Source organism: Taudactylus pleione, unplaced genomic scaffold (assembly GCF_031769625.1).
Source record: "Taudactylus pleione unplaced genomic scaffold, aTauple2 ptg000209l, whole genome shotgun sequence".
Taxonomy (NCBI): domain Eukaryota; kingdom Metazoa; phylum Chordata; class Amphibia; order Anura; family Myobatrachidae; genus Taudactylus; species Taudactylus pleione.
The window spans coordinates 676,516-698,820 of record NW_028284611.1 but is presented as its reverse complement, the minus strand read 5'-3'; the positions used below and the strand labels follow the sequence as shown (position 1 = coordinate 698,820).

Sequence of the window (22,305 nt, the reverse complement as noted above, 5' to 3'; positions counted from 1 at the left end):
GCAAGCCCCAGAGAGATTTCGGCTCTAACAGAGCTGGAATCTCTCCACTGACATCACTATTGATGTCAGTGGGGCCGCCCCCAAACGGTAGGTGTTCTCATGGGAACGCCTCCATTTGGGCAGCCACCCCCTGGCCTGCCCACCTTTGGTGCGAGACCCGGAGCGGCGGATTGCCCGTCGCTAGCCGGGTCTTGCGCATGCGCACGATGGAGCTGGCTCCATCGTGCGCATGCGCTGTGGGCCACCATCGACCCGGTTGCGATCGCTCAGGTCCTAATTTCAGTAGATGCTCAGCGGTGCCCGAGATGATCTTCTCGGGAGCGTGAGCTGGGAAACTGGGGTAGTATGAGAGGTTCTCCTGGCCAGACCTTTATCCCCTCTGGATGGGATCACGAAGATGCGCCTGTTTCTAGGTGTCCTCCGGTATCCTTGCTGCAGGGGGGCTGGTCGATGCCTGGGGAGGGAATGTGATGGATCTGGTTCTGGTGAACCGGCCGTCTAACACCCCCTCTTGATGGAGACTCACATTTGACTCGCGCTCCAGATATCCTGCTGCCACTTCTCACCATCTTGCTTTCTGTGCACCGTCTTCCTCGATCGCTGGTGTCCTGCACTTCCGGGTTGTTGGTCACGTGACCGCTGATTGTCTGGCGCGTCAACTTGGTTAGCGTAGATCTGTTAGGAAGTCCCAATGTATTTCTTGTGTATTAATGCCAGTGCATATAAACTGCTCCAATGCGTTTCAGATGTACAGGCCTTTTTCTTGGAGTTTGATGACGATGCAAGGCCGTCAACGTCATCTACGAAGGCCGATGAACCAGGGCTTAAGTCAGGCCATGTAAAATCAACTTTACCCTGTTAAAGAAAAAAAAAATCTAAAGCTAAGTCAGCTTTAGAGAAACAAAAAAAATTGACAGTATGCCATTCACTACACAAAGTGACAATAAAAGGATAAGGCCTTGGCCTTTATGTATGACTGGTGGTTCTAGTTGTGATGATTTAAGCCCTTTTGCTTGTAGGAGAGGTATAAAAAATTAAATTGTTAAGACAAGCAAGACACCGGAACCAACTGTGTTGTCTGAAAAGTCAAAAGATACCCGAGGAGAGTCCAAGTGTGTCCGCGGTTGCCATATGTGAGCCTGACCTTTCTAATAGTGTATTTTAAGGGGATCCTCCTTCCACCATTTGTGTGCCCTCTGCAAATGTCGGGATGAGCAGCACAAGTCAACATGCTGACGTAGAAATCGTGGATGCTTCTGTGGAATTGCACCAGGAGGATGAGGAGGATATTTATCTAGTTGGCGATAACAACAAGGATGATATGGATGTTGATTATGATGAGGATGTTTGTGTAAAAACTGTAAATCAGGCTACAGTTGTTGCCCATTGTGGGAAAAATCCCATTGTTGCCATGCCTGGGCAAAGGACTAAAAAATCCACTTCTCATGTGTGGAATCATTTCCACCCAAATCCGGAAAACTTTTATCAAGCCATATGTAACCATTGCCAAGTAATAGTGAGTAGAGGTAAGGACCTTAACAATCTAGGAACCTCCTCCCTGTAACGTCACTTGCAGCGCATTCATCAAATTGAAAAGGGTTTTTCAAATTCAGAAACTTTGGTTAAAAAAAACGTAACAATCAGTCCAGTGTCACCTAGCTGCTCCCTTCTCTCTGGATCTAAGTGCCTGCAATCTCCACCACCAACACCTGCATCATCATCAATATCCTCATCCATGATCGGAAGTAGACCTGCATACAATTTAATTTTCCTATCCGTGATTCCTCAGGAGGATCCTTGAGCCTGTTGCTGCTGCTACCCAGAAAGGTACCAAGACTACTACTAGTAGTGATTTAAAAAATAATTGACTATTAATCCTTTGATAGAGGAAGTAAGTATAACAGCTGTCACCCAGTTGCACAGCAGATCACTGACACCATGACGGCTGTGCTAGTATTAGATGGTGAAATAATAAAAAATGAGGCTGATAGTGTGGAGGAAGTGCAAAAGGATGATGAGGGGGGAATTTGTGTCCTATATGACGCTAATGAGAATGTTGATGATGAAGATGTTTGCGCAAATCAGCCACTAGTGAAAGCAGTTCTTGCTCTTGATAAAAAGAAAGCCAGAAAAGCCACTTCTTGAGTGTGGAATTATTTTAATCTAAATTCTGACAACAGTTGTGAAGGCATCTGTTCCATTTGTAAAGCCAAAGTTAGCAGAGGAAGGGACGTTAACCATCTAGCCACCTCTTCCCTGTTACGTCATTTGCAGCAAGTTCATGCAATTTGTTTAACAAAATTATAATAATTTGTAAATTAATAACAAGCAGTCCAGTATCAGCTACCAGCAGTTTAGACCAGCGCATGCAACCTCCACCACCAACACTCTCATCATCAACCTCCCCCTTAGTAATTGAAGGTAGTCCTTCCAAAAAATGTTTTGTGGGGCCCAAACAAACCAAAGAGTTCAGCCACGAAAGTGTCAGTCCTAGTGGCTAAAGTGCTTGGTTTGTTAAACTGTGCATGTCCTTTATAATATCCCACATAAGAGTGGGTGGGAGGGACAATTCCATCTTGCACCTCTTTCCTTCACATTTTGCACATTTTGGGGCATTGCCAACTGACATTAATATAGTTTATTAAACTGCCATCCTGTCTGCAACTGCTGTGTGGCAATGTTTCATAGAAGCCCTATTGTATATTTTTTTAAACTGCCGTGCGTTAGTGCCGCTGCTCTGTTGCTTACATTAGCCAGCTAGCTCGCTGCAGCCTTTGGCCTATATTGGTGAAAAATAGTGAAATCGATATTGTGAGGTGGTTAAAATTGCCTAGAAATGCCTGAAACTTATTGTTGTTAAGGTTAATAATACTGTAGGAACAAAAACAGGCCCAAATTATATGGTTTTAGCTGTTTATATAATTTTTTGGAAATACAGAACCAAAACCAAAACACGGGTGGTTTGCAAAACCAATTCCAGATCCAAAACATTGAAGGAGATACAGATCCAAAATTAAAACACAGGGGGTCTGCGCCATACTTGCCTACTTTTGAAAAAGCATCTCAGGGAGATTGTGAAAGCAGCACCTATGAGTGCGTGTTACAGTGGGCGTGTACTGATAAATCTGAGAGGCGTGTCATACATGTGATGGGCGTGTACTGATAAATCTGAGAGGCGTGTCCTAAACCTGACTTACATGACTTACATCCAAATGTAACCCAGCCCAAAAGCAGTCAGTAAGATCTGTTTGTTGATGAAAACACACTAATACTTTTCAGAAATTCATAGGGATCATTGTGCCTTATAATAACCAATGCAAGGAAATGACACTAATGATCCCATTTGAATGTATATATCTCTGTTTTTTAATATAAAAGCTTCATGAAGGGGGTAAGGATGAAATGAGGGAGATTGCTAGACTCTTCAGGGAGACAGGGAGATTGCTACTATTTCAGGGAGTCTCCCTGACAGTGAGGGAGAGTTGGCAAGTATAAAACTTTTTCCTACATTTGCCTATTATAGGAGCACACTCCAATGCACTCTGAAAATGTGGCCCAAAAGAGAATCACTTGTTACAGGCGGCTCATACCTCCCCCATCTCTTACCTATCCTGATGTTCTGCTCCCCTCTAACCGTACAGTACCTTATTACTGTTGCCATCAGCTACCTCTGGACAGTGGAGCTTGGATGAGAGCACCTAATGAGAGGTGGCTTAGCACTTCACCCGGTCACCACTGTGCAACATTGAAATCTCTGGGGGGTGAATGAACGGGGCATCTAATGACCGGAGCTTTAGTGCCATGTAAGGACACAATTGTGGGTGGACCAGGAGGGCGGAGCTTTGGCCAGCATGTGGGCGGAGCTTCGTTCGCCATGGGGACGGGGCCATTCATTACAAAGGTAGTAGAGGAGATATCATGGTCATGTTCTGGCCTGGCGTCCCCATACAATTCATTAAGTTTCAAATATACAACATTATCAGAGCTTAACAGCGGGAAATTTTGCCATCTTCAGATGGTGTTAATTCCAGGGGGTATACAGTATTTACTAAAGTGAGAGTTTTAGAAGTGGAGGTGTTGCCCATAGCAACCAATCAGATTCTAGTTATTATCTTCTAAAAGGTGCTAGAAACATGTTAAGTAGAATCTTATTGGTTGCTATGGGCAACATCTCCACTTCTAAAGACTCCAAATATACCCCCTGTACCCCTGCTTCTTCCTATGGGAAGTAGGTCGGGTAGTGATAACGGCTTCTTTGGGATCCCTCCACCCCTGCTCGGACATTGGGAGCTTTGTGCACATGCACGAACACCAGTACTGCTGAGTACACACTGTGCCTGATTGATCATGGATCGCTATTACGACAGCGTACGCAGATCAGTCGATGGTACATACTGCACATGATAGCATTGCGATCGCTTTGCGATCACTCACACAGAATAAAAGCTATCGCAGAATGAGTGACAGACTGTGAGAATTTGGGGGTGGTGACAGGGGAGTGGTCTGGGAAATGCAGGCGTGCCTGTTCGCCATTTCCTGGGCGTGCATAAATTAGCCACTGAGGCGGCATACGCAGTCTGAGTACTCACTGCGTTTGACGAGGTTAGCAAATTCTGAGTAAGGTCTGAGCTGCTGTAACTGTGGACCTCATTTAGAGGCGATCGCAAGAAGCTTAGCTAGCGACCAGGGTGATGGTCGCGATGGTGATCACCATCGCGACCATCGGGACTTGCGACCAGACCCTAAGGTTAGGTCTGGGCACTCGCAAGCCCCAGGGAGCTTTCTGCTCTGATCGAGCAGGAAGCTCCCCACTGACATCACTGATGATGTCAGTGCGGCCGCCCACAAAACGGTAGGTCTTCCTTTCAGGAACGCCTCAGTTTTGGAAACCACCCACCCCGGCCCGCCTACAAAAAGGGGCGAGCTGTCGATCAACATTGACAGCCGCTCTTTTTGTAGCGCGCTCCGGAGCGAGAGAGTTTCTCTCTCAAGGTATTATGGATGTGAGATAACAGTAGTGGGCGTCTCTTAGCATTGATTAGCATACACAAGCCTCGCGTGGCGCGATTCGCTGCGTACCCAGCAAAGATGTAGCAGGACCCATCTGTATAGTGAATTTGCATGATTTTCACTGGATAAGCTAATTTTAAACAAGTGGCTTCAATAATATAAGGTTACCAGTAGAACGTGGTAGCTTGAAAGATACGACACAAGCTGGTGTTTAGCTGTCCTGTCCTGTTTTATTAACCTGTTCTGAGTAGGGGTGTGCACCGGCCACTTTTCGTGTTTTGTGTTTTGGATCTGGATCTTCGTGTTGTGGATCTGGATTGGTTTTGCCAAAACCACCCTTGCGTGTTTTGGGTTCTGGGTTTTGTGTTTTGGATCTGTATTTTTTGTAAATAAAGCATAAAAACAGTTTAAATCACAGAATTTGTGTGTTTTTCTGCTCCTATGCTATTATTAACCTCAATAACCTTCATTTCCACTCATTTCCAGTCTATTCTGAACACCTCACACCTCACAATATTGTTTTCATGGCCAAAAGATTGCACCGAGGTAGCTGGATGACTATGCTAAGCGACACGAGTGGGCGGCACAAACATGTGGCCCATCTAGGAGTGACACTGCAGTGGCAGACAGGATGGCAGTTTGAAAAACTAGGCCCCAAACTGTACATAATGCAAAGAAAAAAAAGAGGCGCAAGATGGAATTGTCCTTGGGCCCTCCCACCCACCCTTATGTTGTATAAACAGGACATGCACACTTTAACAAAGCAATCATTTCAGCGCCAGGGTCTGCCACACAACTGTGGCTGAAATGATTGGTTCATTTGGGCCCCCACAAAACAAGCTGGCAATTAATGTGTCCCTGCACAAACTGGCTCTACGGAGGCAAGATGTCATCCTCATCCTCCTCATCCACCGATTCCTTGGATAAAACAGGAAAAAGGGATTTAGGTGTCCCTGGACTGCATACGGTCTTAGCCAAAGTTTCTGAACTTGACAGTAACTTTTTATGAACGTGCTGCAGGTGCCGTATAAGGGAGGATGTTCCTAGGTGGTTAACGTCCCTACCCCTACTTATTTCACCTTTACATATGGTACATATGGCAAGACAGTTGTTGTCCGGATTTGGCCAGAGCAAAGAGGTGGAATGTTTGGTCTTCTGCCCAGGCATGACCGTGATGGACTTTTTCATCCCACGGACAACAACTGTCTCCCCCGGAGCCTGATTTAAACAAACCACATCACCATCAGAATCCTCCTCGCCAACTTCCTCCTCAGTGCCAGCTACACCAGTATCCTCATCCTGTTGTGCTTCAACAGTGACATCTTCAATTTGCATATCAGCAAGTGGACTGTGGGTGCTCCTTTCAGCACTTGCAGGGGGCGTGCTAATGGTGGAAAGAGCCACCTCTTCCCGTCCAGTGCTGGAAAAGTCAGGCATCGCAACCGCCACAACACTTGGACTCTCCTTGGGGATTTGTGATATCTTCTTAGAACGCACAGTTCTTCACTGTGCTTTTGCCAGCTTAACTCGTTTGATTTTTTTAGCGGGAGGAGGGCTTCCATCGTCATGTGAAGCTGAACCACTAGTCATGAACATAGGGAAAGACCTTAGCCGTTCCTTGCCACTCCGTGTCGTAAATGACATATTGGCAAGTTTACGTTTCTCTTCAGATGATTTAAATGTTTTTTTCAAGGTCATTTTCCTGAACTTTGTCATTTGGGATTGTATGTGCCCTCTACTATGACATTGGGCATCGGCCTTGGCAGACGACGTTGATGGCATGTTATCGTCTATGTCATGACTAGTGGCAGCAGCTTCAGCACTAGGAGGAAGTGGTTCTTGATCTTTCCCTTTTTATTTTTATCGGAGAAAGTTTGGTCCTCCATTTATGTTATATTGATATATACGTGCGGCTAAGGCGCACACAAACACAGAAAATAATTTTTAATTTTTGTTGGAGACTAGTGCACTTTGTGGGTTACACCACCCTTTAAGAAATGAGCCAGCCGGCCCTTTACTTATGGGACACTGGCGCACGCTTGGCGCTGCTCCTTTGTTGATGAACATGCAGCCACAGTGCACACAATTCACAAACACAGAAAAATGTCTTTTATTTTGTTTGGAGTGCCCTTTGGGGGTTACAGCACCCTTTAATGGACAAGCCAGCCGGCCCTTTACTTATGACACAGGCGCACGCTTGGCACTACTTTGTTGATGCACGTGCGGCTACTGCGCACACAATTCACAAACACAAACAAATATATTTTTTTATTTTGTTTGGAGTGCCCTTTGAGGGTTACAGCACCCTTTAATGGACTAGCCAGCCGGCCCTTTACTTATGACACAGGCACACGCTTGGCACTACTTTGTTGATGCACGTGTGGCTACTGCGCACACAATTCACAAACGCAGAAAATAATTTTTTTTTGGTTTGGACTGGAGTGTACTTTCGGGGGTTACAGCACCCTTAACGGTCAAGCCAGCCGGCCCTTTACTTATGACACAGGCGCACGCTTGGCACTACTTTGTTGATGCACGTGCTGCTACTGCGCACACAATTCACAAACACAGAAAATATTTTTTTTTTTGGTTTGGACTGGAGTGTACTTTCGGGGGTTACAGCACCCTTTAACGGTCAAGCCAGCCGGCCCTTTACTTATGACACAGGCGCACGCTTGGCACTACTTTGTTGATGCACGTGCGGCTACTGCGCACACAATTCACAAACACAGAAAATAATTTTTTTTTTGGTTTGGACTGGAGTGTACTTTCGGGGGTTACAGCACCCTTTAACGGTCAAGCCAGCCGGCCCTTTACTTATGACACAGGCGCACGCTTGGCACTAGTTTGTTGATGCACGTACGGCTACTGCGCACACAATTCACAAACACAGAAAATATATTATTTTTTTAGCACTTGGGGGGAGCACCCCTGATGGACAGAGCACCCCCTGGACAACACTACAGCACCCCTTTAGGACTGGGACACTGCACAGGACTTTGGAGTGGACACAGCCCCTATGGAGAACTGACTGCACAACACAGTCCAGCCAGCCCCTATGGACTTTGAAGTAGTGGACACAGCCCCTATTAACAACAGCAGCACAGCACAACACAGCCAGCCCCTATGGACTTTGAAGTAGTGGACAACAGCAGCACTACACTACACTACACTACACAGCCCTAACTCCCACCCTCCCTCTTCACTGTCCACAGCCGAGTGAGAAAATGGCGCAGACGCGGGTACCTTATATAGGATCCAAAACCCGCGAGACTCGGAAGGCGGGATGATGACGTTTTGCCTCGATTTCAGATCCGAGTCAGGCGGGAAAAGTCGAGCCTGACTCGGATCGGACTCGGCTCGGGGGGGTTCGGATTTCTGAAATCCGAACCCGCTCACCCCTAGTTCTGAGAGCAAAGAGCAGCTGTATTGTATCATTAGTGCTAGCTACCAGTGTATTCTGCCTGGTGCTGCTGTGGTTCCTGCAGAGCATTACTGTAGATGTGATGTTCTGCTGCAGTTATTATGTGTAGAGCTGTGGTATCGTGTCTGGCTTCCCCACCCCCACGACAACATTCTGAGCAGATAGAAAGTCAGGAAATGTTCTTACAATGCACAAAAATACACTCATTATACTTATTTCTACAGGTCCGTCAAACATTTTTGGATACTTTTTATATTTCTACCCCGTAAAACAATGAAGCGAAGGTGTTAATTGCGGCACAGAAATGTGCGACGGTGTATGATGGCGTTTCCATCTCATTCTTTATAACGCCACATGACATAGTGTCCAGGACTTACAAACATCTCAATAATGATATCTAGCGTGCCCTGTGTCCATCTTCTGGTGGCCATGTTTATCACCCTATCTGGGGTGGAATACTGATTAGTAATTGTGTTATGTGCCCCAGAACTAGCATTCCTTTATCGCCACACAATGGGCAGATTGGAATGCTTTTTTGGGGCTATATACCCTAGTGGAGATGCGATAAGAGCCCATGGTCGTAAGGCTACAAAATTATGTCTGATTACGTGATTACTTTACTTCTGACTGATCTAACGTGCGTGTGTGGCGTTAGTTATCTAGGGGTAAGGGGCCTACTGTATGTATCAAAGCTGGAGAGAGATAAAATTGTGAGAGATAGTACACTACTAACCCAGAGGCTCCCAAACTTTTTTGAATCACGGCACCCTAGAGCAACAGCATTGTCTTCATGGCACCCTAGAGTAACAGCATTGTCTTCATGGTGCCCTAGAGTAACAGCATTGTCTTCATGGCGCCCTAGAGTAACAGCATTGTCTTCATGGCGCCCTAGAGTAACAGCATTGTCTTCATGGCACCCTAGAGTAACAGCATTGTCTTCATGGTGCCCTAGAGTAACAGCATTGTCTTCATGGCGCCCTAGAGTAACAGCATTGTCTTCATGGCACCCTAGAGTAACAGCATTGTTTTCACGGCACCCTAGAGTAACAGCATTGTTTTCACGGCACCCTAGAGTAACAGAATTGTCTTCATGGCACCCTAGAGTAACAGCATTGTTTTTACGGCGCCCTAGAGTGACAGCATTGTTTTCACGGCGCCCTAGAGTAACAGCATTGTTTTCACGGCGCAATAGAGTAACAGTATTGTTTTCACCGCACCCTAGAGTAACAGCATTGTTTTCACCGCACCCTAGAGTAACAGCATTGTTTTCAAAAAAAGTTTAGTAAATAGGTCTCTGAATCACTTGTCAGGGGGCTACCCGGATAAATTTACTAATTCTGGGGGCCCTGGAACTCATGGGTTCTGGTTTTTCATTTTATTTATAGGTGTTGGCTTAAATGATTTGCTTACCATACTACAGGAATAACACAGGATAATACAATACTACAGGAATAATACAGGATAATCCAATACTACAGGAATAATACAGGATAATCCAATACTACAGCAATAACACAGGATAATACAATACTACAGGAATAACACAGGATAATACAATACTACAGGAATAATACAGGATAATCCAATACTACAGGAATAACACAGGATAATACAATATTACAGGAATAACACAGGATAATACAATATTACAGGAATAATACAGGATAATACAATATTACAGGAATAATACAGGATAATACAATATTACTGGAATAACACAGGATAATACAATATTACTGGAATAATACAGGATAATACAATACTACAGGAATAATACAGGATAATACAATATTATAGGAATAACACAGGATAATACAATATTACTGGAATAATACAGGATAATACAATACTACAGGAATAATACAGGATAATACAATATTATAGGAATAACACAGGATAATACAATATTACAGGAATAACACAGGATAATACAATATTACAGGAATAATACAGGATAATACAATACTACAGGAATAATACAGGATAATACAATACTACAGGAATAATACAGGATAATACAATATTACAGGAATAATACAGGATAATACAATACTACAGGAATAACACAGGATAATCCAATACTACAGGAATAATACAGGATAATACAATATTACAGGAATAATACAGGATAATACAATACTACAGGAATAATACAGGATAATACATTACTACAGGAATAATACAGGATAATACAATATTACAGGAATAATACAGGATAATACAATATTACAGGGATAATACAATATTACAGGAATAATACAGGATAATACAATATTACAGGAATAACACGGGATAATACAATATTACATGGATAATACAATATTACAGGAATAATACAGGATAATACAATATTACAGGAATAACACAGGATAATACAATACTACAGGAATAATACAGGATAATACAATACTACAGGAATAATACAGGATAATACAATATTACAGGAATAATACAGGATAATACAATATTACAGGGATAATACAATATTACAGGAATAACACAGGATAATACAATATTACAGGAATAATACAGGATAATACAATACTACAGGAATAATACAGGATAATACAATATTACAGGGATAATACAATATTACAGGAATAATACAGGATAATACAATATTACAGGAATAACACAGGATAATACAATATTACAGGAATAATACAGGATAATACAATACTACAGGAATAATACAGGATAATACAATATTACAGGGATAATACAATATTACAGGAATAATACAGGATAATACAATACTACAGGAATAACACAGGATAATACAATACTACAGGAATAACACAGGATAATACAATATTACAGGATGCCATTGGTCCTGGGCTCGCTTTCAGAGCTCAGTTTTCTTCATTCCCATAATGTATGATAAATGTGTGGCAGAGACAAAAATGTGGCTGTATTTTCAAATATCACTTGGTAGGTAGAAGAGAGGTGTGTGTGTGTGTGTGTGTGTGTGTGTGTGTGTGTGTGTGTGTGTGTGTGTACAGACTGATGATGTCATGGCTGAAAAATGAACACCGATAGTCACGTGTAACCTGGATTCTTACTGAGGGAGGGGGTGTCCGTCTGTCTTATCTGTTTCGTTTCTGCTGTCACTTCTCTAATTTCATTCTTGTTGAATAATCCAAGTGACCAACAGGTTCCTCAGCCCCCTGGGTGACGTCCGGGCCCTCACATCTCATGGGAAGCATCAGCACTAAGCCGTAAGTTTTAAAAGGTGAACTTTTTGGGTGATTTCCTTTTCCTGCTTCATATTGATTCTTTTTACTGTAAATATCTAGTTCCCTAGTATGTGTCCTGCGATAAGGCGATCGGCTCCCTTAGCAACCATTCAAATATCAAAGTCCTTTACAACCTGTAGTCCACAATTAGTATCCCGATTACTTAGTTCTTGTTCCTGTATTTGCTGTGTACTGTATGTCTGTGAACTGTTATAGATGTCTTTTGTGCTTCTGCTTTAGTGTTAGCAGTTTTGTGTCGTGCCACTTGTATGATTCTAGTTTCTCCCGCATTAGGGCTACCATGCCTCTGGACATCGGCTCATCTTTCTCCAAGCTAGAGGAGGATATTACATGTTCTGTGTGCCTCCAGGAGCTCACCGACCCAGTCTCTATCGCCTGCGGACACACCTTCTGCAGAGCCTGCATCGCCTCCTACTGGGACACCGTGCGGCTACAAGAATACCGCTGTCCAGAGTGCCGGAGTATCTGTCCCAAAGACCAGCTCATACCGGCCTATAGGCTCCAACATCTGGTTACAAAGGTCCAGCTTGTAGTAAAGGAAGAAAAAGCTAAATATATAGGCAGAATAGTAAGTGGGCCAATGTATGAAGCATTTTCGCTTCTCCAAAATTTATGAAAACGCAGAAATCAACGATTTCTCTAGTGGCACCTTCAGCCCCTTTTAATAACGCCGTGGCCAGTTGTAAGTCCAGCTGCCGCACCTGATGCATCAATGCCTGGCTGATGTGATATACTGTAAGCAGATACTTTTTTATTTTGTTTAATGCATTTTTAGCACTAAGACATCCTGCACCTCTGCGATAAGCAGCAATGAAGTATGTCTCTCAGCACTGAGAAATCGGGCATATTAATACATCTGCCCCTGACTGAATTAATGGTTGTATTGCTGTAGATGTGGAGATAGGGTTGTGGGGAAAAGAATAATTTCTGCAGAGTAGAAAATACTAAATGCAGGGAATGTTTAATTGTCTTTCTATTATCAGGCTCATGCGTCTGCTGTTCCGCTGGTTTACACTGATCCGCAGGGTCGGCTGCAGCTGGATGAATCCGCCGTACAGAGCTACTTCCTGGAGAGTGAGGTTACGGATTACCCCCTGTGCCTCATCTGTGTGATCGGGGAGACGCGACGGGGCAAATCCACTCTGATGAATTATATACTGAGAGCCCTTCACAGCCTGGTGAGGATCAGACACTGACTGGGTATTGGATGGGTCCTTATTACAGTGTAATACAGTCTGTGCACATAATAATAATATTATAGATACAGTATCATTACACCTTCCTTACCTGTGTAATCCTCCTCAGATACTTCATGGTATAATCGCACGCACACCTTCCTTACCTGTGTAATCCTCCTCAGATACCTCATTGTATAATCGCATGCACACCTTCCTTACCTGTGTAATCCTCCTCAGATACCTCATTGTATAATCGCATGCACACCTTCCTTACCTGTGTAATCCTCCTCAGATACCTCATTGTAGAATCGCATGCACACCTTCCTTACCTGTGTAATCCTCCTCAGATACCTCATTGTATAATCGCATGCACACCCTCCTTACCTGTGTAATCCTCCTCAGATACCTCATTGTATAATCGCATGCGCACCTTCCTTACCTGTGTAATCCTCCTCACATACCTCATTGTATAATCGCATGCGCACCTTCCTTACCTGTGTAATCCTCCTCACATACCTCATTGTATAATCGCATGCACACCTTCCTTACCTGTGTAATCCTCCTCAGATACCTCATTGTAGAATCGCATGCACACCTTCCTTACCTGTGTAATCCTCCTCAGATACCTCATTGTATAATCGCATGCACACCCTCCTTACCTGTGTAATCCTCCTCACATACCTCATTGTATAATCGCATGTGCACCTTCCTTACCTGTGTAATCCTCCTCACATACCTCATTGTATAATCGCATACACACCTTCCTTACCTGTGTAATCCTCCTCAGATACCTCATTGTAGAATCGCATGCACACCTTCCTTACCTGTGTAATCCTCCTCAGATACCTCATTGTATAATCGCATGCGCACCTTCCTTACCTGTGTAATCCTCCTCAGATACCTCATTGTATAATCGCATGCGCACCTTCCTTACCTGTGTTATCCTCCTCAGATACCTCATTGTAGAATCGCATGCACACCTTCCTTACCTGTGTAATCCTCCTCAGATACCTCATTGTAGAATCGCATGCACACCTTCCTTACCTGTGTTGTCCTCCTCAGATACCTCATTGTAGAATCGCATGCACACCTTCCTTACCTGTGTAATCCTCCTCAGATACCTCATTGTATAATCGCATGCACACCCTCCTTACCTGTGTAATCCTCCTCACATACCTCATTGTATAATCGCATGCACACCTTCCTTACCTGTGTAATCCTCCTCACATACCTCATTGTATAATCGCATGCACACCTTCCCTGACGCTACTTAGGCCACGTCTACTCCAGTCTTTCATTATTTAAATAACATGCAAACCTCACCGTGTTCCCTGCTTAATGGTTACTGTACCACGGCTGTATATACTTTAGAAAACATACAATCACTGTGCCGATATCTGTATAAAATAATGGGGACTGATTTAGAGATGGACGATAATGCGTACACAAAAACATTCTCTCACGGATCGCAGTTGCTAAATATGCTAACGCTTTCCAAAACGCATCAGAGCATTGCGACGCCCACTGCTCCCTTCTCATATCCATACTACGACGTACAACAGCGTAAACATCGGTAACATCGACTCACAGCAGGCAGCCATGCTTCATCTGTGCCAGGTCTGACCAGTCACAGACTCGGCAGCTCAACTGACTGAGTGCCGCTTATTGGAATATATTTATCTGTGTGACTAGTGGGCACCGTGGCTGATGATTATCTGGATGGAGTGTGCTGTTGCATTGGTCTAGATAGATATATATATATATATATATATTAATTACTTACACAACAGCGTATATCTTAAATCACATGACCATACATGTAGCAGTTCAGTATAGGTGATACAATATTTGTCATTTAAATCTCAAGTGTATGTCACTCAGACCTCTGTGTCCCGTGCAGCGAGGACATCAGTAATAACCTCTAGTCTTTATAATCTAGGAATGCATTAATAAGAATATTTGCCATTTTGCTACTGAGGCTGCAAGGAGAATGGGGAGTTGGTATTTGATTGCCTTCATCTACCCATTTTCTAAAGTCTACCACTGACTGACCTGGGGTGGGATTTATTAAGGATCACATTTTGTATCCCATTACTAACCACATGCATAGTGGCTTATATCAATGCTGTATGGATGTAGATTTGCATTTAAAACTGTAATCGCCATCTCTTCCGATGATCTGTCCTTTGCAGAGTGAGACCGTCCGGGTTGATGTCCTGGGAGTACTTCTGCACATGTGCGAAACGCGGGGGTCACGGGGAGAGATCTTAATGAATCTTTTTCTGATAATTATCTGAAAAGAAGCCCATGGTCTTTATTAGGCAACATCATCTATAGATGACGTTGCCTATAGGGTGCAAGCTCCAGAAAGTTTAGCTTTCCGGAGCTTAATACATATTTGGAATGCAGTTTTCTGAGGTTTGACCACATTTTAGTGTTAGTAATCCGGCCCCTGGGCTTTGTTATTTATAGTACATTAGACCTCTTTGTTTTGTATACTGTCACTGTGACTTGTTTTGTGCATCATTATACAGAATTATATTGCACAATGGCAGATAAAATAGATACATTTCTGTGTTCCCTCCTATAGGAGAGCGGTCAGCCGGTCAGCCTGGGAGAACCTAATGATTCCCTCACAGGGTTTGAATGGAAAGCTGGGACGGACAGCCTGACTAAGGGGATATGGATGTGGAACAGACCCTTTATCTTGGAGAGGAACGGGGACAAGGTGAGATTATGTATTTGTTCTGTCTTCTCGCATATAATTTGTGCCTCATTGGAATTCATAGTTATGTTCACCTAGTACAGTGGTCTCCAGCCGGTAGCTCGCGGTCTTCATTTTGGTAGCAGCTCACCTAGCTGCAGTACTGCCGAGTAAACTAGGAGGAAGTGACCTCTGAAGTGTGTGCTCCACCGCGGCATTGACACCATGGGTGGAGCCACAGGGACGCACGTCAGGTGATTGCCGCAGCCTCTACAGCAATCACCAGATGTTCTTTCCTGTGGTACCACCCAAGGCATCTATGCTATGGCGGAGCGAGTGACAGGGCCGTAGCTAGGGTAGTGCGGCCGATGCCATCGCACAGCGCACCACAGGTCAGGGGGCGCTGTTTGGACCTGTCATATTTCTGTTTATTATCGTTCTTGCTTGTAGCTTTCCCTTACTTCATCCCCAGCATCTCCTGGCCTCCCCTATCTCTTCCCTGGCCCTTCCCCATGAGGCCATGCCCCTTTTTTGGGTGCATTATGTCCCTTTGAAAATTGAGGGGGGCGCCAATGCTCTTTCAGGCACAGGGCACCAAAATGTCTCCAGTCCTGCCGGAAAATCACACAGCAGCCCTGCCAATATATTTTGCTCCTCAATTGCACGTACCTCCTTGGAGCCGGTAATTAACAATGAAATGTGCCTGTGCTTAAATGTTATCTACAAACTACAATAAATGCATTTTTATTTTCTATGAAACATTTTTTTTTTGTTTTATTCACTAAATTACCTTTAATTGTTCGGTCATTAGCCAGATTTTTTTTTTTCTACAATTTTAGTAGCTCTTCGGGAGGTTTAATTTTTCTAAAGTAGCTCACACCTCAATTAACGTTGGAGACCACTGACCTAGTAAATGAGTAATGCACATTAATAATTTACTCTCTGTGATGACTGCAATTAGTATGTGTGTAAACCTATTGAATGAATACCCCTGATATAGGTTCCCCCTATATTCCAAGCCATGGGGGCTGATGCTACAACAGGAAGACACACAGCCATACCTTCACCCAGCCCCAAACTTGTCTGCCTAGGGCTGAAATTCCTCTGAAGTGAGGGTCCCAAAAATAAAATGTGTCCCCCCTCCTGAGGAACTAAAAGCTTTTTGGGTACATGGATAATAATAAAATAATAGTTAATTATATTGTTCTATACAGGCGGACTACAGGTCTCAGCAAGCCAGCCCTGGCATGCTGTCACTTGAGGATCAACAACTGCCGGCATGCCTGGACTTAAAGGGCCTGCTTGCCCCTGTAGACCACCTGTAAAGAAAATATTAAAGTAAAGACAGTACTCGCACATCGCATGCTTTTAGTATTTTATTTAAAAAAAATAATACCAGACGCCTGGGTGGTCTCCTCTTGGGTCCATGTAGGCATCCTTGGTTTTTGGAAAATAAAAAAAATGCCCACCGGACCCCACGGACATCACTGTACATATTGTACAGTGCCTAAACCTGAAATGACCAGTTACTTGTGGTCATTCCATAGGATTGAATAAGGGAATCACTGATTGGCTGAGAATGTGGGAACAGTTGCTATGTCAGCTGTAAGCCAATCAGCACCTCCAAATGTATACCTATGGCAATGACCATGGTGACTGGTTATTTTGCGTTAGGTACTGTACACAGGGCCTGATTCAGAGCCACTCGCTAGCGCACAGCACTCGCAAGTGACTCAATGTTTGGCCACTGCGATATTGGCAGGGCTACAAGCTGGGGCAGCTGTCGATGGTGAGTGACAGCTCGCCCCGTTTTGTAGGCGGGTGGGGGGGTGGCTACACAACGCAGGCATTCCCTTAGGAACGCCTTGCGTTTGTGGGAGGACCTACTGACATCACTAGTGATGTCAGTAATGGACTTCCTGCTCTATTAGAGCAGGAAGCCCACTCGGGCTTGCAGCAGCTGAGACCCTACCCCAGCGTCTCGTCGCAAGCCCGATGGTCGCCATAATCGCGACGGTCTCCAGCCCACTTGCTCAAGCTGTGGGTGGACACCCACAGCTTTGCAAGCGGCCTGGAGACAAAAAAAAACGCCCACAGACCCTGCGAGCTGCCTGCGGCAGCGAGCGGGTTTGAATCAAGGCCACAGTGTACAGTGTATGTCCGGTGGGCTCAGTACATTTTATTATTATTATACTAGGACCAGGGGCATGCGCTGGTCTCTGGGAAAATGGCGCCCATGCCAACATGCGCAAGTCACCGGGAAAATGGCCGCCGACATTTTCCCAGTGATTTTTGCTGCTCTGCAGCGCTGGCCAGCACTCTGGAGACAACGGACAGGTAAGTATAAAGACTATATGGGTGCTGGGTGTGTGGTGCGGGCCCTCGTTTGCACCACACACCCTGCACCCATTATTGATACGCCCCTGACCGGGACCATAGTATTGCCTACTTGGACCGTAGAAGAAGCCATCCAAGGGTTTTGTATGTATGTAATTGTTACATATATGAGGTCTTTTTTTTTTTTTTTTTTTAACAATCAAATAATACAACACCGGCTGAGCGAGTCCTGCCCAGTGCACCCGGTCCTGTGAGACTCTGCTAGTGCAGGGTGTCTTTTTTGCACGCCAAGTGCTACGATGCAACAGCTGCAGCTTTTTTTCCACACCGAGCCCCGTTTACAGGCTCAGTCGCGCAGAGATGTACAAGTGTCACAAATTAAGGGGTCTATTTACTAAGCAGTGTTAGGAGACAGAGTGAAAAGTGATAAGGTGCCAGCCAATCAGCTCCCAACTGTCATTTTTCAATCACAGCCTGTGAGATGACAGTGAGGAGCTGATTGGCTGGTACCTTATCACTTTTCACTCTGTCTCCTAACACTGCTTAGTAAATAGACCCGTAAGACTGCTATCTGGAAGGAAAATGAGAATTGCCAGAGAATGTGATCTGCTGAACGGATACAATATCAATGTGATAATTCTAATATATGAACATTTGTTTAATAACGCTGCATTCTGACAAATGTATCCTCAGCATAATAAGAATTAAGTGATACTCCCTGGGAAGAATTTAATCTAGATACAATTAATTGTATGTACAATATAATAATATAGAGACGGAAGGAATAAAACGCTGTCCAGTATCAGAGGAGTTAGTATTTATTACATTTAGTGATCCACAGTTAAGTGAAGGAGACGGACATCCTTCTACATCCACGAAAACAATGAAGTGGTGACTGTACGGGACTGAATTTCGGTTTTAAAACACATTTTCATTCTTTATTTTAAATTTCTATATTTTTATTATTTCACTAACTGTTTCTGATGTATTTGACGGTTTCTGATGTATTTGACGGTTTCTGATGTGTGTATTTTACTGTTAAAAAAAAAGGTTATATTTTATTAATTTGAGTGCACCAGAAAAGAACCTTCTCTACACCTGTCTTTGTATTGTAAACGTCTTTGTTGTCCATGGTAGCACCCCCCACTGCTTACTTACGAACATATGGTAATATGAATAATGTATTAGGTTTTTTTTTTCTAACAATACAATATTTCAACTATATTATAACATGAGACTTGTGCGCATATATGTATTTTCCATTTTTTATTCTATCTCTATCTATCTATCTATCTATCTATCTATCTATCTATCTATCTATCTATCTATCTCTCTACAGTATCTCATATCTACAGTGCATCCGGAAAGTATTCACAGCGCTTCACTTTTTCCACATTTTATGTTACAGCCTTATTCCAAAATGGAATAAATTTATTTTGTCCTCAAAATTCTAAACACAATACCCCACAATGACAATGTGTAAAGTTTTTTTGATAGTTTTTTTTTTAATTAAATTTGCAAAAATAAGAAATCACATGTACATAAGTATTCACAGCCTTTGCCATGAAGCTCAAAATTGAGCTCAGGTGCATCCTGTTTCCACTGATCATCCTTAAGATGTTCCTACAGCTTACTTGGAGTCGACCTGTGGTAAATTCAGTTGATTGGACATGATTTTGAAAGGAATACACCTGTCTATATAAGGTCCCAAACTTGACAGTGCATGTCAGAGCACAAACCAAGTCCAAGAAATTGTCTGTAGACCTCCGAGACAGGATTGTCTCGAGGCACAAATCTGGGGAAGGATATAGAAAACTATCTGCTGCTTTGAAGGTCCCAATGAGCACAGTGGCCTCCATCATTCGGAAATGGAAGAAGTTCGGAACCACCAGGACTCTTCCTAGAGTTGGATGGCCATCTAAACTGAGCGATTGGGGGGAGAAGGGCCCTAGTCAGGGAGGTGACCAAGAACCCTGATGGTCACTCTGTCACAGCTACAGCATTCCTCTGTGGAGAGAGGAGAACCTTTCAGAAGGACAACCATATCTGCAGCAATCCACCAATCAGGCCTGTGTGGTAGAGTGGCAAGATGGAAGCCACTCCTTAGTAAAAAGCACATGGCAGCCCACCTGGAGTTTGCCAAAATGCACCTGAAGGACTCTCAGACCATGAGAAACAAAATTCTCTGGTCTGATGAGACAAAGATTGAACTCTTTGGCGTGAATGCCAGCGTTATGTTTGGAGGAAACCAGGCTCCGCTCATCACCAGGCCAATACCATCCCTACAGTGAAGCATGGTGGTGGCAGCATCATGCTGTGGGGATGTTTTTCAGCAGCAGGAACTGGGAGACTAGTCAGGATAGAGGGAAAGATGAATGCAGCAATGTACAGAGACATCCTGGATTAAATCCTGCTCTTGACCTCAGACTGGGGCGACTGTTCATCATTCAGCAGGACAACGGCCCTAAGCACACAGCCAAGATATCAGAGCAGTGGCTTCAGGACAACTCTGTGAATGTCCTTGAGTGGCCCAGCTAGAGCCCAGACTTGAATCTGATTGAACATCTCTGGAGAGATCTGAAAATGGCTGTGCACCGATGCTTCCCATCCAACCTGATGGAGCTTGGGAGGTGCTGCAAAGAGGAATGGGCGAAACTACGGAAACATAGACTGTGTGCTTACATATATATATACATTAATCAATATATGTGTGTGTGTGTGTGTAGAAACAGCATCTCTCTGTGGAAATGCGATCCATAATATAGGGTAAACTCCCAAGAGATAGTGCATCTTATACAGTGAGATCGTGCAGGGTAAATTACACTGACACGCTGTGATTAAAAAACAACCAGCACGGAGATTGCGGCGACAGCCTAATAGAAGTTGTATTTAATATAATGTTGTATTGGCCAGAATGAAGTAATCTCTTGAAACAGATGCATATAAAGTTGTGGAACTGTGAAAGAGTAACACAATAATAAGGAAAGATTAATATTTGGGAATGAGCTGTCATGTCTCTGAGCACAGGATTTATTAGTGTGCATGCAGCAGGCTCCCATTGTAATACAGTCATTCCTAGCTTAGCTAATAACAACAGTGTCCTTTGTCAGTAGATAGGGAGCCTTAGTACATACCACCTTTCCCTGATAACAGGACAAGTAGCTATATGCACATATGAGAAGCTCTTTAGCAGAAAACTACTATCTTTACAGTCCTGATGTGTTTGTACTTAATAGATGACCAAACAGTACAGAAATTGTTTTAACCCTTCATTGTCCTTGTTAAATGTATGAGAATAACTGACGAATATCACCCGCACGTGAAGTTGCCGCTCATGACTATGCACTATAACTATAAGGAATTATTATTGCGACAATTAAATACAAAATAAAAGCATTTTAGGTAAATAACCATACCTTTTATTGAATAATATATTATCATCACATTAATTCCTTTAGTACATGTCTCATACACAGCATAATGTGGAAACATGCAACCTGGATTGAATAAAAATAACCAGGTCTGAATTATACCTCGTTTCCACCAAAAACCTGGGTCCAATCTAGGTTTTAGGACATAGGCCCTCATTCAGAGCCGCTCGCTATTTGCGGTCGTTCGTTTTCTAAAAAGGGGTGGCTATTCAAATGAACCGTTCGCACTTTGCGGTCTGTTCACGCCTCTAAGTCTGAACGAGCGAGCAAAACATGCGAACGTAAATTTGAAAAATACGCCCCCTGGCCGCTCGCACCATACGTCATGTCCGCTATTTATTAGATTAATCGAGTACATCGACCAGCGTATGAACTGCTCGCTATTCTTGTGGTAGGTTTTTTCAACAGCTATTTTGCGAGCAGTTCTGAGTTAAAAAAAAACAAGTGACGTAGTCAATGACGCTGCTGGATTAATTATGCACTCCCTTAAAACGCCCGTTTTGACCTTTAAGCACGCCTGCGATCGGATTTCCACTCCCCGTTTTCAAACACCTTCCCCTGTTACCACCCACAAACGCCTCATTCTGTCACTCAAATTAGCAGGCATTCGCTATTTTGCGAGCACATGAATTTCGACCGCACTGACTGGTTCGCGCATGCGTATAACAATCCGTACGCATGCGCAGTTGGGCAAACATCGCTCGGAGCGAACGAGCTGCCGCTTACGAGCGGCTCTGAATCAGGCCCATAGTTCCAACCCAGGTCAGACCGCATTTACACTGCACCTTCATTCTGGGTTACTCCCAGGTCAGCCCTGTTCACACTGAACTCAGGTCTGCCCTGCTAAACCTGTGAGGTCATAAAAAGTGGGAGGTGACTGCTCCACAACCACCAATCAGCTCATTTTAGACATGACCCAAGTCAGATAACCCGAGTTGCACCGTTTACACTGCACCATTACATG

At 43.8% G+C, this 22,305-nt stretch overlaps 1 protein-coding gene across 9 annotated transcripts in view; it reads left to right on the top strand.

The window, feature by feature from the left end:
* Positions 1-22,305, top strand: part of LOC148517798 (RING finger protein 112-like) — a 74,346-nt gene that overhangs the window by 35,775 nt on the left and 16,266 nt on the right. For 4 of the 9 annotated variants that reach the window (XM_088478156.1, XM_088478155.1, XM_088478159.1 and 1 more), the window contains 4 exons: positions 11,579-11,652; positions 11,965-12,259; positions 12,675-12,869; positions 15,460-15,597. In XM_088478156.1, the coding sequence (XP_088334282.1) occupies positions 11,630-11,652; positions 11,965-12,259; positions 12,675-12,869; positions 15,460-15,597 (651 nt within the window). In that variant the 5' untranslated portion in view covers positions 11,579-11,629. Of the gene's footprint in view, positions 1-1,807; positions 1,828-11,578; positions 11,667-11,964; positions 12,260-12,674; positions 12,870-15,459; positions 15,598-22,305 lie in introns of those variants that run through there. The other 5 variants (XM_088478161.1, XM_088478162.1, XM_088478160.1 and 2 more) reach the window with 4 other exon arrangements.